We start from the raw sequence: 16,819 nt of genomic DNA on the forward strand, positions 1-16,819 counted from the left end.
GCCATCCCTGGGGTGGACCCCCCCAGGAGGTACAGGAGACGGAGCGCCCGAGCCCCGTCTGCGGGACCGGGAGGAGGAGGACGCCCCCCGCCCGCGCTCTGCCCGTCTCTCGCCAGACCCCGCGTGCCACACTGCCTCTTCGTGCCCACCTGGGGACCGCGTGGTTTTTTTAATTAAAAGTTTAAAACTTTAGAACGTGGCCTGGCCCCCCGTTGTTCGACCTCTGTGCACAAGGACGGGGTGGCGGGGCAGTGTATGGACGTGGTGCCGTGTGCAGAGACACCCGTCTGCCTCTTCCCCGGCCAGCGGCGCAGGGCTGTGCAGAGCGGCAGGCGGGCTGTGGGGGCAGAAACGGGGCGCCACGGGGGCGGTGCCCGCTGAGCGCCCCAGGGAGGCCCCGGGGTGGGGCTGGTCCTGTCTCAGGTCGGTCTCTGCGGGGCCCCTCCGGCCCACACCTAAACCCTAAACCCAGTTACGTAGAAACACACGCGTGTACGATTTCCCGTGAGAGCGACCACCCAGCAAACCCGGAGCGAGTCGTTTCATCCGCAGCTCAGCCCGCGTTGAGACTCGAGCCACAGCCCCGGCTGCCCCTCCCGCCCCGCCCTGCGGTGAAACGTGGCTGCCCCTGGTCGCTAGTTCTCCCCGGTCTAAGGCAGGCGCCCCGCGCCCCCGCGCCCCCGCCCCCGCGCCCCGACCGCTTCTCTTCCCGTGCGCGCGCTCACGCGGCAGCCAGAAGGGCGGCCTCCTTCGTCCTCGTGTCGCAGTTCAGGACCTTATGTTGACTTTCTGAAGTTCCCGGGGCCGGGGCGGGGGGTGTTACGTGCTCGCTGAGCGTCACCCGTGTAAAGGAGGTGCCGTGAAACAGTCACTCCTCCTACAAAGGCGTGAGACCCTCTGCGCTCCCCGCTGGGCGGCCTGTTCCCCACCCGCTCCAGCAGGGGGCAGCCAGGGCCGCGCCTGCACTGGAAAGTTCCCTGCTGCCCGGCTTTCTGTGGCCTGGGCCCCTCACTCAGTGGTCGCCTGGATCAGGAGCTCATGACCCCCTTCTGTGGGGGTCCAAGGGACCGTCCGGGGTCCAGGCAGTGTCGCTGCTCCGAACGCCTCACACACAGCCTCCGTCGGGAGTCACGGCCAGCCCAGGGCCGCCTCCTGCCTCCAGGCCGCCCTCAGAGCCACCCGCGGCCCCCCAGGCCCAGCGGCCCCCGGCGGAACTCTCGGACTGGGCAGGTCTGGGCTGGGCCTGCGGGAGGCTCGGTCAGATGGAGGTGACAGGGCCGCTCATCCTGCACCGTGGAGTGTTGACAGCGAGGGCCTGCTCGGCCCCCGGGGGCCTGGAGCCCTGGGCCGTCGCCGCGTGGCGGACGCCGGGCGCGGCGTGGCCGGGGCCTGGGGGGTCGCTGGAATGTGTCTGGAATCCGAGTGGGGCCCTGCCCTCCCCCAGCCCGGGCGGCCAAGTTTGGGGCTGTCCTCTCTCCCGCTCCTTATTCGGCGCTGCAGGTGATAAGGCTGAGACATAAAGGGGCCGTGAGCCCCTCGCAGCCGCCAGGCTGCCACAGAGCGAGGATGGTGAGTGCCAGGCGGGGGACAGGGGGCGGCACCTGGGGGCCCTTCGGGGTCGGGGCAGAGCAGCGAGTCTGTGCCTGCCCAGCCTGGCGCGGTGTCCCCGGGGCGGGAAGGGGACCATGGCCCGGGCTCTCCCGGGACGGCCCTGGGCTGTGCACGGGGGCGCCGTGCAGAGGACCCCTCCCACCCGCCCCATCGCAGGCCAGCAGGAAGGCGGGGACCCGGGGCAAGGCCGCGGCCACCAAGCAGGCCCAGCGGGGCTCCTCCAACGTCTTTTCCATGTTCGAGCAAGCCCAGATCCAGGAGTTTAAGGAGGTGAGCACCCCGCCGCCAGCACCCCGCCCTCCCCCCCCAGCCCCGCAGGCCGTGGGCCCCTGTCCCTGCTCCTCCCACCAGCCAGCACTCCCTCGCCTGCCCCTCCCTGTCGGGACCGTGCCGTCCACTCCACAGGCCTTCAGCTGCATCGACCAGAACCGGGACGGCATCATCTGCAAGTCGGACCTTCGGGAGACCTACTCCCAGCTGGGTGAGTGCACCCTCCCGCTCAGCCCCACACGCTCACCCCGGGCCCGCTGGCAGGGGACAGGCCCCCTCCTGCCCTCCGCCCCCACGCCCCCACCCCTCGGGGGGCTACCTGGGGCCCCACACGCCGCCCCCCACAGCTGCCTCTGGCACTCGGGAAGGAGGGGAGGCAGCCTGAGCCCTGCTGGGGGCACCCAGGGCCCCTGTACCCACGCCCGCCCGCCCGGCCCCCAGGGAAGGTGAGCGTCCCCGAGGAGGAGCTGGACGCCATGCTGCAGGAGGGGAAGGGCCCCGTCAACTTCACCGTCTTCCTCACGCTCTTTGGGGAGAAGCTCAACGGTGAGCCGGGGGCAGGTCTGGACCCCCCGTAGGGCAGCGCGTTTGGACCCCCCGAACACCACAGACACCTCCCCCGCCGGAGGCCCTCCCGGACCCACTAGAACCCCACCCAGAGGATGCAGGGCCGACCTTTGCATCCCGCGGGCACTAGTCACCCCAGCTGTTGGGGAAACGTGCCCCCACCTTTACTCCCAAGCCCCACACCCCACATCGCAGCCCCTGGGCAGCCTGCGACCTCCAGACGGCAGTCGCGGCCCATCCGAGCCCCGGGCGGCGCTTTGCCTCGGGAAGCCCGCTCCCGCCTCTGCTGGGCTGTGGAGGCTCCCGCTGCGCCCTGGGTGCCTCCCGGGGAGCCTTGGAGGCTGGGGGCGCGGGTGCTCACCTGCCGCCTCGGCCTCCCAGGGACCGACCCCGAGGAAGCCATCCTCAGCGCCTTCCGCATGTTCGACCCCAGCGGCAAGGGCGTGGTGAACAAGGACGAGTGAGTGCGAGCTGGCCGGGCCGCGGGGGGCCCTGGGGAGGGCGAGCCACAGCCACCTGGGCCACGGGTGCCCTCAGCCTGCCTGTGCGGCCGCCCCCAGCCTCCTCCCCCGCTCCCCGCTCCGCAGGTTCAAGCAGCTCCTCCTGACGCAGGCTGACAAGTTCTCCCAGGCCGAGGTGAGGACTCCTGCCCCTCTGTGGGGCGCGCACCCCGCAAGGCACTGGGGAGGCCTCGGGGACCCTGTCCTCCTGGGCTTAGAGCCCAGCTCTCTGCAGGAGGCCATTTCTGTTGAGACCGGAGGTGAAGGGCGTGGCGTCAACAAGGGGGGGGGTGCCAGGCCGGAGGGCCGTGGGTGCCAGCACCCGGGGTGAGAGCCAGTGGCACCGGCAGCGTCGGGGGGGGGGGCGTCCGTCACTCGGGGCGGAGTGGCACAGAGAAGCGCCGTCTGGGGCCAGGGTGGGCCCTTCGACCCATGGTCCCCTTTGGGGTCCACCCGCTCACCAGGCTGCCCAAAGTCAGACGACAAAAAAACGTTAACTCAGAGTCTTGGGTTGGGGCCTGAAAAGACTGAGAACCAAGGCACAGCCCCAGAAGGTGGGGCAGGGTCACCGGCCCCCTTGGCCGGGCTGTGCCTCTCACAGTGCCACCCCCAGGTGGACCAGATGTTCGCCCTGACACCCGTGGACCTGGCGGGGGACATCGACTACAAGTCCCTGTGCTACATCATCACCCACGGGGACGAGAAAGAGGAGTGAGTGGGGCTGCGGCGAGTCACAGGCCCTGATGCCACGGCCGCCTCAATAAACACCGTTGCCTACGACCCTGCGTGGTGGCCTCTCTGTGGCAGACGGGGCGGGGCCGCCGGGGGCCCTGCCAGCCCCTCAGCTCTCCCCAGCTGACCGGAGGGGACACCGAGGCTGGAGGGGCGGGCGGCCTGCCGGAGGCCGACCTCTGGGGGGAGAAATACGGGCTCTCTGCTCCCGGCCCGGCCCCGGGCGCTGTCGGGACCGCTGAGCGCACGGCCCCTCTCGGCCCGCGGCCCGCGCGGAGGGCGTGCGGGGCCATGCGAGGCTCAGAGGAGCCCGCCTGAAAGCACGAGGACGAGACTTCGCCTTGGAGGTGCAGGCGAGGCACCCAGACGCCGGGCGGGGCTGGGGCCCCCGCAAGGGGAATGCTGGGGCGCAGGCTGCGGGCTCGGGTTAGGGGGCAGGCGGCCGCAGAGAGGGCGGGCTCCTCCGCAGAGAGCCGCTGCGCCCCACCCACCTCACTGCAGAAGTGGGGCCGGGGGGCCGGGGGACTGGGAACCTCCCGAGTGCCCACGGTGACAGGGAAGCACACAGAGCCCTCCCCGGTCCTCGTCTGGACAGGGGCCGCACAGTGAGGGTCCTGCGCTCCCTCAAACCCCACCCACAAGGGTCTGACCCCGTCCGTCCCCCGGAGGCCAGCAGGGAAGGGCATCTGCATGGGGACAGGGGCTCAGTGTTCATTTTCACGAGGGACGTGGCGATTGTAGTGGCAACGTAGACACCCTAGTTTTGGAGTTATCTTTCTATTGCTTGTTACTGACCACGAAAGTCATGGAGCTGCCTGAGTCTTGGCCAGAGAACCACCCTCCCACCCGCCCCCCTGGAGTCCCTGAGCGGGTGTCCCAGCCTATGGACCCCTGGGGCCGTGTCCAAATCCCCCGGGGCTCCTGGAGGAACTTCCGTCGGCTCTCAGCTGCGGCCCCCTCCTCTGCCGGGGGCTCGTGCTCAGTATGAGGGGTTCGCAGAGGACCGCGTCCCACCCGGCTCCCGCCCGGCCCCGCCCGGCCCCGCCCGGCCCCGCCCGGCAAAGGCCCAAGTCCTCAGCGGCAGCCCAGCCTCGGGCGGGCGGCTGAGGATGCAGCCACTCGGGAGGTGGCGGGAGGCAGGAGGGCCCGTGGGCGCAGGGCGGCCGGGCCAGGCGGGGACGGCCACCCCAGCAAGTGCAGGCTGCAAACAAGGGAAGGTTAACACTCTCTGGTGCAAAAGAAGGAAACGCTTTTTCCTCTGTTTTCTTAGGGTTAGAAAACTTGTAACCTCACATCCTTGCCCTCATATTTTTGTGTAAATCCGTTCCAAAGCTCAGTACGCCTCCACGTTTTCTGTCCCAGGGATGCCCCAGGAAGGCCAGCGGCCCCCGCTGTGAAGGGAGGCCGCGCCCCGTCCCCCAGGCCCGTGGGGCGGGAGCCTAAGTCCGGTGCGGCGCCCCCGGCCCTGCGGCACCAGGCCCGCCCTGTGGAGAGCAGCGGGGCGGGGGCTCCTGGCCCTCCCCATCCGTGTGACGGGCACCCTCCGGTTCAACGCTCACTCAGTAATAAATCTGTTTCCTTCCCCGTGACTTCTGTGCCTAAGTTTCCCGCTTTAATTACTGTCCCAGCAAAGTCAGAAGCTCTCCCGCCAGAGCCTCCGCCGGGCCCCGCGCGCTGGGGCCACAGCAAGTGCCACCCGTTTGTGCTGTTGGGGATTTTATCCTGAAGCCCTGCAGCCCCCAGCCAGGGCCCTGGCCCGGCGCTGCCCCCGCCCCCGCCCCCGGCAGGGCTGGCGTCCTTTCTTTCTGGCACCGCTGAGGAGAGTAAAGGCGGGCTCTGAAGCTGCGCCCTGGCCTGGCCGGGGAGGCCTGGGCTCTGCTTCCCCCTCTGGGAGGCCTGGGCTCTTTCCTCGGGGGGTCAGAGGGCTGTCACCGCCCCCCCCCCCCCCCCCCCCCCCAGTCCAGACCGTCACCGCTGAGGCCTAATCCTGGTGCTGGCGGGAGGGTGTGCGAGCCGGCGCTGCTGGCACTTTGCTCTGTCTTATCCCACGGGACCCTCTAGAGACTAGCAAATAATAAGCCAAACACTCCCTGTCTCCTGGGCTATGAGCCTTCCAGATGCTTCCACTGGAGAGGCCGGGGGGTGGGGCGTGAGGACGCAGAGGGGGCACCTGCTGGGCGAGGCCCTCAGAGGCTCAGCCGTGCCGTGTGCAGGAGCGGCCTCTCCTCCGAGAGGGAAGGCTGGGCCCCGGGGCCCCGGGGGGGGGGTTGCCGAGCCCCCGCCGGACAGGCACCCCTGCCCCAGCCCGGAGTCTGCGCTGGACACTGGCTTAGCTCAGCGGCTAAATGTGCCAGTGGGGGGACCAGAGGACAGATGGGGTGAAGCGGCAACCCCGACAGGTTTGGGGGCCGCCCGCCCGCAAAGGCGGCCCCACAGGCTCCTGGCAGCGGGGCGAGGGCCTTCGGAGCGTGGCGGAGCCCGTCCGAGGCGGCAGAGCCGCGGGGACATCTCGGGACGGGAGGAGCTCCGTGTCCTCTAGCACAGACCTGCCTGGCGAGTGATGCGGACGTCACGAACCTCCGGGCTCCTGGCGGCTGAGGCCGGCAGCCTTTGCAGACCCGGGGTCTGCCCTGGGCCTTGCCCTCAGGAGCCGGCACCGAGAAAGGGCACAGGAGGGGAGGTTGAGCCTGGGAACCGGGTCCCCCTCCCACCTGCTCTGCCCCTGCCTCTCCCTGCTCTGGCCTCCAGTGCCCTCAACGCGCCCCGGGGACTGAACAGCCGCTGACCTCCTTCTGGGCCCCCTGCCGCCTGTGGAGCATCTCCACCAGGACAGGCTGGTGACGCGCAAGCCACGCGGCTCCAAAATAGAACCTTATCAGCCCTGTTCCCGCTTTGTGGTCAGCGACACCTCCCCCGCCCTTCTCCAGGACCCCCGCCCCGGCCCACAGCCAGCTTCCGCCGGGCCGGAAGCACCCGCAGCAGCGGCGGCCGTGAGAGGCGGGCCCCCCAGGGGGCTGCACCAGGGTGGCCGCTGCTCCCAAAGGCACTCAGCAGAGGCCGCAGGCCTGTGGGGGACACGGGCAGGGGCCAGAGGCCAGAGGCCAGGCGACAGCTGGGGAGGGGCCGCCCTCCCCACCCAGACTCTTTCGGGCTCTACTCTTGTAATGAAACCCACTGTTTGCTTAAATCGCCTCCCGTTGCTTTCTGTGACTTTGATCAAGACCTTCTCGCCCCAAGCCTGGCTCCGGACCTGCCCGGGAGCCCCTTTCCAAGCCGGCTTCCCCGGCTCCTCCCACCAGCGCCGCTTCCAAGGGGACCTCCGCAGCCAGGACGCCGGCCGCTGGCCTGGCCCAGGACCTTCCCCACAGCTCTCTGGTTCCATCCCGCAAGGAGGGCCTCGCGGTGGACAGGGCTCATTGTACCCGCCCGGCACTTGTCCCCTTCCCAGGGCCACCGGTCCCCCCGGGGCTCCTGGCCTGTGTCGATGGGGGCCGGGGAGTCCTTGGCACCCACCCCTGCAGAGGCCCAGGGCCGAGCCCGCAGCCGCACAGAAGGCGGGTGGCACTGGCCCTGCCAGCTGGGTGGCCTCTCCAGGGCCCGCGAGCCAGCAGTCAGAGGGAGCTCCTGGGACCCCCGTCCCAGGCCCGGTGTCAGGCCAGGGAACTCCGGGCAGGAGGTCGTCCCTGTGCTGCCGGCTCCGCGTCCCTCGCCTCATCCCATCGCTCCCAAACCCAGCTCTCTGACCGCCCACCAATCCTGTGAGTCGCCGAAACCCAAGTAACCCCCGCCTTCGGTTTAAGGTGGCCACACCCAGGGCGCACCTGCCCCTGACCTGCTGCTGCGCTGCTGGCCCAGGCGTCCTTTCAAGCCTCGTCCCAGGCAGGGTGTCACACCCACAGCCACGGGGATGGCCGCCACCTGGTCCTACGGCCACTGTCCTGAGACCAAAGAACAACTCACACAGCCTGGTTTTGGAAGCCCTGCCTGCTCCCAGACTCCCTGGATAGGCCTCCGCCCCCACGCCGGCTCACGCTGGTCCACTGCGCCACCCCACGCCACCCGGTCTTGCTCCTGTGGAGGCTCCTGGACTAGCCCTGCCCCATCCTCTGCTGGGAACACCACCTCGTCCTGCTGTCCATTCAAACCAGCCTCTCCCCTGCTGTGCCACCTAAGTGACACCCCAGGCCCCCCGCCTGGCCCTTCGCAGGCCCGGCTCTGCGCCCTACCTCTCCCAGGTAAATGTGCGGTGACTGTTTCGGTGATGGAGACTACTTTCCTTTATTTCACGCTAAATTCACAAGTTTATCGTTAGGCCTGTGGAAGAAACAACTAGATACCCAAGTGCAAAAGAATAAAGTTGGACCCTTCCCTAAAACCATATACAAAAATTAACTCAAAATGGACCTAAACCCAAGAGCTAAAACGATAAAACTCTCAAAAGAAACCATAGTGGGGAAGCAATGATTTCTCGGCTGTAACACAACAGAATAAAAGGCGATCCATGGAATGGAGAAAATATTTGTAAATCACAAATCTGACAAGGGATTATATAGCCAGAATAGATAAGACACAACCCAGTTAAGAAGTGGGCGAGCCCTGGCTGGTGTGGCTCAGTCGACTGAGCGCTGGCCTGCAAACCAAAGGGTCGCCAGTTCAAGTCCCAGTCAGGGCACAGGCCTGGGCTGTGGGTGGGGGCCTGTGACAGGCAACCACACATTGATGTTTCCCTCTCTTTCTCCCTCCCACCCCTCTGTAAGAATAAATAAATAAAATCTTTTGTAAAAAATGGGTGGGGCACTTAAATGAAAATTTCTTCAAATATTTACAAACGGCCATGAAAAGATGCTCAGCATCACTAATCACCAGGGAAACGCAGGTCCAAGCAACAGGGAGACACCACCGCACACCCACTGTGACAGCTGCTATTTGAAAACCCAGCAAACAACAAGCTGGCGAGGATGTGGGGAAACAGGGGCCCTCAGCACAGGAGGCAGGAACGCGAAACGGTGCAGCCGCTGCGGGAAACGGTGCGGCAGGTCCTCACAGAGTTAAACACGTCCATCCAGCGATTCCACTGCTCGGTGCACATGTGAAAGCATCAACAGCAGGGCCCCGAGTGCGTGTTAGTGCGCCGTGTTCACGGCGGCATTGTTTGCCCAAGTGTCCGCCAACAGGTGGCGCCGAGACAGGTGTCCACACACAACAGAATATTACTCATCCGTGAAAGGGGGTGGGACCTCTCAGACACGCCACAGCATGGGCGTCCCTTGAGGGTATTGACTGAAATAAGCCAGGTAAAAAAAAGAAACACTGCATGATTCCACTCGTATGAGGGTCCTAGAACAGACGAATTCGTAGAGACAGAAAGTCAATTTGCCGGCCCTACCTGGCGTGGCTCAGTGGATCGAGCGCCGGCCTGCAAACCAAAAGGTCATCGGTTTGATTCCCAGTTCGGGTGCGTGAGAGGCAACCAACTGACATTTCTCTCCCTCTCTTTCTTCCCTCCTCCTCTTGCTAAAAAATAAATTTAAAAAATCCTTGAAAAAAATCTTTTAAGGTTTTGCAAAAAGTAGATTGGAGGTTGGCAGGGGAGTTAGCATTTAATGAGATCCAGTTTGGAAGATACAGACGTTCTGGCGCCAAATCATGTGAATGGATTTAATGCCAACAAACCAGGCACTTCTAAAACGGGTAAGACGGTGACACTTCTACTATGTGCATTTTACCACAATAAAGTCATGTAAAATAAAGTCCCACGAGGGAGCATCACAGGAGACCCACCCAGGCCTTGAACTTATCGGGAGGGGCCCAACCCCAGAGGCACCGCTTCTGTTACATCTCCGGGGAGCCCTTTGCCCTTTTATATACCTACCTACCTGCTTCGTTTAAGAACATCTTTGGTTTCACATTCAAAAACCCAAAGTGGAAGAAGCAAATGGGGTTCACTTTTTGCTATGAAATAAGCAGGCAGCTGCAGGCCTTGGTCCAGTGGCTAAGCGGTCCCAGGCTGCCTCTCCGGGGTCCCCTCGCGTTCCAGGACACTGCCACGTGCCGGGTGCACGACCGAGAGACGTGGACAGGCAGCAGGCTGTGCCCCTCCCTTTTGTCACCAAAGCGTGTTTCTCAGAAGCCCAGCCCCCAGCACTGCCAGACTTCTCCTAGGTCCCTGCCAGATCTGATCTCATCAGCACACACGGCTGCCAGGGAGACTGGGAAAGTCAACACGTAGACAGACTTTCCATCCTTGCCGACAGCAAGGAGAGGGGGTTAGCCGAGGTGTGGAGTCAGCCCCCCTGCTCCCGCACTGCGGATGACACTGGTCCGTCGCTGCCCTCGCGTGGCCCCTGGCGGTGCCTGCTCTGGCTGCGTGCCCGACACAGGCCTGCCCGCAGCCCTGCTCCTGGGAGAGGCCGCACTGCTCCACGACCGAACCCTGGGCCCCAGCCTCCGGGCTGCAGGACCCCGTGCCATGGTGAGTCATTCTGCCAAATGGAAATAACAGCACCTGCCTCGCTGGGCCGTGTGAGATGCAGTGACACAATGCTCTCAGGACACGTAGCGCACTGCCTGCGCCCTCCGCCTGCCCCGCCCCCTTCCCCCCCCCCCCCGCAGAAAGTAGCTGAACTGAGACTCTCCTGAGCCAGGCACTGTGGCTCCCACGTGCCCTCAGAGGGCGACTGCGCTGCCCTGTCAAACATCAAACGGATGTTGACAACTGTCTTGTTCAACGTCAGGGAGGGAGCATAGCGAGCTGAACTTGGGGGCGTCCCTGTTCATGGGGAGGCCCAGCCCCCATGTTACACTGAGTCAGGCGGCCTTAGTGTGAGTCCAGCTGTTACTCAACAGTTGTGTGATCTGCTGTGCCTCAGTTTCCTCATCTTCAAAAGGTTATTTAATGATTAGATGAAATAATGTGCCAAGAACTTAGAACAGTGGCTGGTCTATAGCAAGGGCTTTCGTGTGTCATCCATTATCATCGTCCACTTGGTGGGGACGGGACCGGGAATGAGCGGCGGACGTGGCGCCAGGCTTCCCGGGAGGGGCCCTGCTCGCTCAGGAACCCGTAGGTCCGTGGAGAGGGGAAGGGCACCCGACGTGGGGCGGCCGGGAGGGCGCTGGTGGTGGAAAACGGTGCAGACAACGAAGGCGGTGAAGACGGGGCTGGCAGGGCTATAGCCCGTGCGGAGGGCCTTCCGCCCCCCGCACCGAACCCTCCCCGCGGTGCTGGACCCCAGGGCCCGGCCGCCTCGGTCCGGCGCGGAGCATCTGCTTCCCCGGGTGAGCAGACTCAGGGCGCCCTCCCTGGGGTCAGCACGGGCGGCCGCCGCAGAGTCTGACGCCCGGAGGGTCCTGGGGTGGCGCAGTCCAGCCACAAGGCAAGATGTGGTCACGGACCGGCCTCCACGGAGGCTGCGGTCGACGCACACTGATCCGGGGCAGGCCCGCCGGTGGTTGCCCGGGGAACGGGGCCGTGGCTTCGCGCACGCGCAGTGCCCGGGGACGAGGCGCAAGGGGACCGGTCGGGTGGAGCGCGCGGATAGGAGGGATGCGACGACGGAGGGCGGGGCGTGCGGTTGGCGGGAGGCGGTGATTGGCGGGTGGGGCGCGCCAATTGGCGGATGCTGCGCGCGCGGCAGCCGGCGAGTCCCGGATGATGCACTCAGAAGGGCACCCGGCGATTGGCGGAATGCAGCGATAGGTGGGTGGGGCGCGCAGATTGGCGGATGCGGCGCGCTGCGAGGGGAGAGGTGTCTGGAGTGGCCGGAGTGGCGTGGGGACCGGTGGGTTCGGGGCTGGGGGTGTCCCGCGGGGATCGCGCGCTGAGCGTCGTTTCGCGGGGTCTCTGCTGTTTCCCTAGAGTGCGGGCTGGGGTGGGGACCGGCGGGTCTCCATCCAGGACTACGGCCGGGGCGCAGCCCCCAAGTGTGTACATTTGGGCTGAAAGTTTCAGATTCAGATTACGCCCCAGATCTGCCCGGTAGAAATCGGACACGAGTCATCCCTAGCTGTCGCGAGAAGAAGAGGAACGGTGCGGAACCCCGTCTGGGCCTGTGCATGGCGGGGCCACCCCTCGCGCGCCCTGGGGAGCCCCTGGGAAGCCTGCAGCACGCGTCGGGGGCTGCGGCTGCCGCTGGGATTGGGTCAGGCGCTGACACCTCTGCTGCCCGGGAGCCTGTGTTCTCGTCGAGGGTGCAGGCAATAAACTTAAAATATACCGTTTGTTTGCAGGTAAATGCCAGGGGAAACAAACCTAGAAGAGGCCGAGTGCTGAGGAAGGTTGCAGCTGCAGCAGGTGAGACGTGAGCAAGCATTGAGGGAGAGGGAGCCACTCGGTGGGTGCGAGACACGAGGACAGGCAGATCTCAGTGAAATGGGGAACCTTTGGAGAGTTCTGAGAAGAGGACAGACATTTGTTTTATTCTTATTTAATAGTAGGCTAATTTTGGACAGGCTTATCTGGCCTCTTGCCCTGAGATGCAGCAGGTGCCGGGCAGCTGGATAGGGCAGATGAGAAATTAATTGATTCATTTGGGGCGTTGGATCTGAGATCCTGGTAGTTGTTCAGGTGGAGGTGTGGAGCAGCAATGGGCACCGGAGCTGCAGGAGGGAGACATGTTCCTAGCTTTCCTTTTCTCCCCCTTTGGAAGAGGCTACAGGGTGGGACGTTGGTGTCCAACACAGCCGCGTCCCAGGAGCAGCTCAGCCCTCAGCCAGTGGGGCTGCAGCCCTTCCCTTCCTTCCCCGGTGACCTGTGGGGGCCGAAAGGTCGGCTCGGTGCAGACACGCCTGGATCGCAGCTGCCATGGCGCGGCAGGGGTTGCAGCAGCGCGTTTGTGTCCTCACAGGGAGCACCTCCTCCTCGGCCCGGGCCCAGCGGTCTGCACCCCAAGCGCAGCATGTTCTCTGAGCAGGCTGCCCAGAGGGCCCGCACGCTGCTGTGCCCGCCGTCAGCCAGCAATGCCACCTTTGCCCGTGTGCCCGTGGCGGCGTACGCCAACACCTCACAGCCCTTCCGGCTGGGGGAGCGCAGCTTCGGCCGGCAGTACGCCCACATTTATGCCACCCGCCTCATCCAGACGAGGCCCTTCCTAGTGACCCGGGCCCAGCAGCGGTGGGGTAAGTGACCCGTGTGGGGACGGGCGGCCCCCTCCCAGCCCAGAAGGTGCCTGGGGTGCCTGCGCGACCTGGGGGAACTGGGACCTTCCGTTTATCCTGCTGCCAGTAACCCTGGGGAGATCAGCCTCTCTAAGCCTCTGTGTCTCCTTCAGGTAGTTCTGAGGGTCAAATGAAGGAGGTGCTGGGTGTGAAGTCAGGTTTGGCGCAGTGGCTGGGGCGCGGCAGGGCCTACTTCCGGCGGGGACAGTGACGCTGCACTGGCACAGGGAAGCGTTCCCGCCCTGGCTCCGTTGGCACCAGGCATGTGTGTCCAGGGCTGGCGCCTGCCTCACCTGGTTCTGAATTGCGCTGCCCCGCTCCCCAGCTGCGGGTCTGTGGCGTGTTCTCGGTTATTCCAGGCAGGCGGGGCCGCCTGACAAAGCCCTGGGCCCTCGGCGACTCGCACCCTCCGTGCCTCAGTCACCCCCAGGAGCCAGCCTTGTTCTCGTGCGTCCCTGGTGCTTACCCTGTGGTGTCCCGGGGCCCCGGGCACCCCAGCTCTACAGGGAGCAGGACGGGGTGGGTGGGGGTGTGGTTTGATTTGGGGGGATCTCTGTTTCCAGAGGATGTAGCATTTGTGGGGTGTTTAAAAGAATCCAAACTCTTAAAGGAACAGGGCTGTGTCGAGACACGGCAGACCTCTCTCTAGGAATCAGTGCGATGATTTAGCTGTGAGCGAGGTGACAGTCCATTGTCCCCCGTGGCTGCGGTAACAACAGCCACGAACTGGGTGCCTTAAGCCGACGCCGGTTCCCTCCCAGCCGTGCGGCCGTGAGTCTGAGATGCCGGTGTCGACAGGCCTGCACCCGCACGAAGGCTCCAGGGGAGGGTCCTTCCCGCCGCTTCCAGCTCCTGGCGTTCTGGGCTCGGGGCCCCGTCGCTGCGGTCTCGGCACTGTCCCCGTGTCGTCTTCCGTGCACGTCTGCCTCTCTTAGGAGGACCCACCCCGGGCCCACCCCCCTCCAGCAGCCCCGTCATCCTGGGGCTGAGGGACCCTGAAGGCCCAGGGGCCCGGCGCCCTCGGCGCCCTCTCCCTGCAGCAGAGGCGGCCCTGGGCGGTCGTGCCCGGGGGACCCTGGGGCGGTGCCCGGGGGCGGGGCCGGAGGGCCGCCCGGCTTCTGAGCCCCTGTCCGCGTGCCCAGGAGGCGGCGTCCGCGTAAGGAAGCTGTGTGAGCTGCAGCCCGGGGAGAAGTGCTGCGTGGTGGGCACGCTCGCCAAGGCCATGCCGCTGCAGCCCTCCATCCTGCGGGAGCTCAGCGAGGAGGTGAGGCCGCAGCCCGCAGCGCCTCCCCAGAGCGCGGCCCCGGACCCCGTGGGCCCCTCGCCCGGGCCCCGGGCGTTCAGCGCGGCCGCGGCTGCAGACCCCCTCTCCCCACTGCGTTCCAGCACAACCTGCTCCCCCAGCCTCCCCGGAGCAAGTATATCCACCCGGACGACGAGCTGGTCTTGGAGGACGAACTGCAGCGCATCAAACTGGACGGCGCCATCGACGTGTCCAGGCTGGTGACAGGTGGGGAGCGGGAAGGGGTGGCGCCCCGCGTGGGAGGTGTCGGGCCTGCCCCCTCTGCCCGAAGGCAGTGACCGGGAAGCGGGTCCTGAGTGGGAATTCCCCAGCACGGCAGAGGCCTGGCGGGCTTGGCCGTGTGCGTGAGGACAGAGGCGGTCCCTTGGGCCCCCCGCACCCCCGGGCCTGACGCTGCTGTCCCCAGGGACGGTGCTGGCCGTGCTGGGCGCCGTGGGGGACGATGGCCGGTTCCTGGTGGAGGACCACTGCTTCGCGGGGCTCGCACCTCAGACGCCGGCGCCCCCCCTTGACCTGGACAGGTGAGCAGGTGCCCGGGCCCCGGGCAGCACGGTCCCGGCGGCTCCGTGTGGCCCACCTGGGGCGGCCGTCTGCTGCGGCGGCCCCAGGAGGTCCCCGACTTCTCCTGCAGGTTTGTGCTGCTGGTGTCCGGTCTGGGCCTGGGTGGAGGCGGGGGCGAGAGCCTGCTGGGCACCCAGCTGCTGGTGGACGCGGTGACGGGGCAGCTGGGGGACGAGGGGGAGCAGTGCAGCGCCGCCCGCATCGCCCGGGTCATCCTCGCCGGGAACCTCCTCAGCCACAGCACCCAGAGCAGGGACTCCATCAACAAGGTGCGCGCCCACCTGCCTCGCAGCCCCTCCACCCCCTGCATCAGGGGCAGGGTCCCCGGGCCTGGTGGGCAGCGCTGGCTGCAGTGCTGGGACCGCCTGTGCGTGGGGCCCGGCCTGGCTCCGGCCCCGCTTCCCGCCCCCGCGGGGAGGGCTTGGCTCTGCTCCCAGCCCGGGGGTCCGGGTCAGGGGCGCAGCGTCCCCCTGGGCCGCCGCGTGCCCGGGGCCTCACAGCGCGTGTGGGCTCTACTCCTAGGCCAAGTACCTGACCAAGAAAACCCAGGCAGCCAGCGTGGAGGCCGTCAAGATGCTGGACGAGATCCTCCTGCAGCTGAGTGTGCGCTGGGGGCTGGCGGGGCGGGGGCGCCTGGAGGGCACCGGGAGGCAGGCGGGCGGGCTCCTCTGGGACCGTGCGGAGGGCACCAGGCCCTGAGACCCCCTGCCCCGTGCCCTCCAGGCCTCGGTGCCCGTGGACGTGATGCCAGGCGAGTTCGACCCGACCAACTACACGCTCCCCCAGCAGCCCCTGCACCCCTGCATGTTCCCACTGGCCACCGCCTACTCCACACTCCAGCTGGTCACCAACCCCTACCAGGCCTCTATCGACGGGGTCAGGTACCAGCACAGGCACACGCCAGCCTCTGGCGTTGGGCGGGGAGAGCTAGGGGGTCCAGGACTGCGGAGAGCCCACCTCAACTGGCCTCTTTCCCAAGGCGGCTGGGGACACCCCCACGAGAGTGCCCGGTGGGCTCCGGGCGGGCTTTGGGAAGAGCGTGGGGGTCAGCCCCACGCGCACGCCCCCCACCCGGCGGGGGGTCAGCTGTGCCTCGCCTTGCAGGTTCCTGGGCACAGCGGGACAGAACGTGAGTGACATTTTCCGGTACAGCAGCATGGAGGACCACTTGGAGATCCTGGAGTGGACGCTGCGCGTCCGTCACATCAGCCCCACCGCCCCGGATACCCTGGGTAACGGACCGGACCCCGACACGCCGGGTGGGGCCAGAGACCGGGGCGGTGCTGGGGGGCCCCGGTGTGGGTTTTCCCTGGGCCTGTCTGAGGTAAAGCCGCCAGGGCTCGAGGCCGCGCTGGCTGCCCGGGAGACGAAGCCCACACTCAGCTGCAGGCCCTCCCCCAGGCTGCTACCCCTTCTACAAGACCGACCCCTTCATCTTCCTGGACTGCCCGCACGTCTACTTCTGTGGCAACACCCCCAGCTTTGGCTCCAAAATGATCCGAGGTGTGTTCTCTCTCCTGGGGGCCCCTGGCCTGGGCTGCTGCAGGGGACATGCTCGTCGTGGGGGCCAGGCTCCCAGAAGAGATGCCCGCACGGAGCCCCAGGCCCACCTGGCGCTGGCTCGCCAAGTGCGCCGACCAGGGCTGACGCCGTCCCCGCCGACGGGGTGATCTCAGCTTACCTCTGGTCGGCGTCCCCTCAGCCTTTGACCTCTCTGGTGTGGGCAGCCCTTTCCTGATGCAAAGGCGCTGTGCAGCCAGTGTGCCCATGGCGCCAACGTGAGACCCCCATTTGCTTGTGGTAACTCCCTGGGAGACAGGCCTCGCTGGCCTCTCAGGCGGGTCCCCCCACGCTCCTTTGCAGGCCCCGAGGACCAGACGGTGCTGCTGGTGGCTGTGCCGGACTTCAGCGCCACGCAGACGGCCTGCCTCGTGAACCTGCGCAGCCTGGCGTGCCAGCCCATCAGCTTCTCAGGCTTCGGGGCGGAGGACGACGACCTGGGAGGCCCAGGCCCCTGAGGCGGGGCCCCAGCCGCTGTCCCTGGGGCGCCAGCGCTGGCGGCTTGTCTTTGTAAATAAAGCCTGACCACGAACGGGTGTTGATCTCTGGGCAGACCTGG

The 16,819-nt window shown here is 66.5% G+C and overlaps 2 protein-coding genes across 5 annotated transcripts; both read left to right on the plus strand.

Annotated features, from left to right (window-relative positions):
- Positions 1–1,560: 1,560 nt before the first annotated feature.
- On the plus strand, positions 1,561–3,663 carry MYL7 (myosin light chain 7). Its single transcript, XM_054571300.1, has 7 exons — positions 1,561–1,569; positions 1,768–1,881; positions 2,017–2,092; positions 2,323–2,427; positions 2,830–2,908; positions 3,036–3,084; positions 3,562–3,663. Exons 1-7 carry the CDS (start codon positions 1,567–1,569, stop codon positions 3,661–3,663), a joined length of 528 nt encoding a protein of 175 aa, XP_054427275.1. The 5' UTR covers positions 1,561–1,566.
- Positions 3,664–10,049: 6,386 nt separating this feature from the next.
- POLD2 (DNA polymerase delta 2, accessory subunit) lies at positions 10,050–16,783 on the plus strand. 4 transcript variants are annotated; one of them, XM_054571302.1, is made up of 13 exons: positions 11,431–11,461; positions 11,626–11,709; positions 11,910–11,973; positions 12,527–12,797; positions 13,979–14,100; positions 14,223–14,346; positions 14,546–14,660; positions 14,771–14,969; positions 15,223–15,303; positions 15,424–15,581; positions 15,805–15,932; positions 16,102–16,203; positions 16,564–16,783. In XM_054571302.1, the coding sequence occupies exons 4-13, from the start codon at positions 12,578–12,580 to the stop codon at positions 16,716–16,718; spliced, it is 1,404 nt and encodes a 467-aa protein (XP_054427277.1). In that variant the 5' UTR covers positions 11,431–11,461; positions 11,626–11,709; positions 11,910–11,973; positions 12,527–12,577; the 3' UTR covers positions 16,719–16,783. The 4 variants fall into 4 exon arrangements, with proteins under 4 accessions (XP_054427278.1, XP_054427279.1, XP_054427277.1 ...); XM_054571303.1 differs by lacking the exons at positions 11,431–11,461; positions 11,626–11,709 and adding an exon at positions 10,050–10,152; XM_054571304.1 differs by lacking the exon at positions 11,626–11,709 and having other exon boundaries at positions 11,403–11,461.
- Positions 16,784–16,819: the final 36 nt, after the last annotated feature.

The sequence above is a fragment of the Pteronotus mesoamericanus genome, unplaced genomic scaffold, assembly GCF_021234165.1.
Source record: "Pteronotus mesoamericanus isolate MK-2021 breed Mesoamerican mustached bat unplaced genomic scaffold, CSHL_Meso_final contig_220, whole genome shotgun sequence".
Lineage (NCBI taxonomy): Eukaryota > Metazoa > Chordata > Mammalia > Chiroptera > Mormoopidae > Pteronotus > Pteronotus mesoamericanus.

What these genes read in the sequence shown, in the direction of transcription:
- MYL7 (XM_054571300.1), top strand. An exon ending in AGATCCAGGAGTTTAAGGAG is followed by an intron (nt 1,882 to 2,016) that starts GTGAGCACCCCG and finishes TCCACTCCACAG; the next exon opens with GCCTTCAGCTGCATCGACCA. An exon ending in GGCGTGGTGAACAAGGACGA is followed by an intron (nt 2,909 to 3,035) that starts GTGAGTGCGAGC and finishes CCCGCTCCGCAG; the next exon opens with GTTCAAGCAGCTCCTCCTGA.
- POLD2 (XM_054571303.1), top strand. Translation starts at nt 12,578, where the DNA reads ATGTTCTCTGAGCAGGCTGCCCAGAGGGCCCGCACGCTGCTGTGCCCG. An exon ending in GCAGGGACTCCATCAACAAG is followed by an intron (nt 14,970 to 15,222) that starts GTGCGCGCCCAC and finishes CTCTACTCCTAG; the next exon opens with GCCAAGTACCTGACCAAGAA. An exon ending in AGATCCTCCTGCAGCTGAGT is followed by an intron (nt 15,304 to 15,423) that starts GTGCGCTGGGGG and finishes CGTGCCCTCCAG; the next exon opens with GCCTCGGTGCCCGTGGACGT.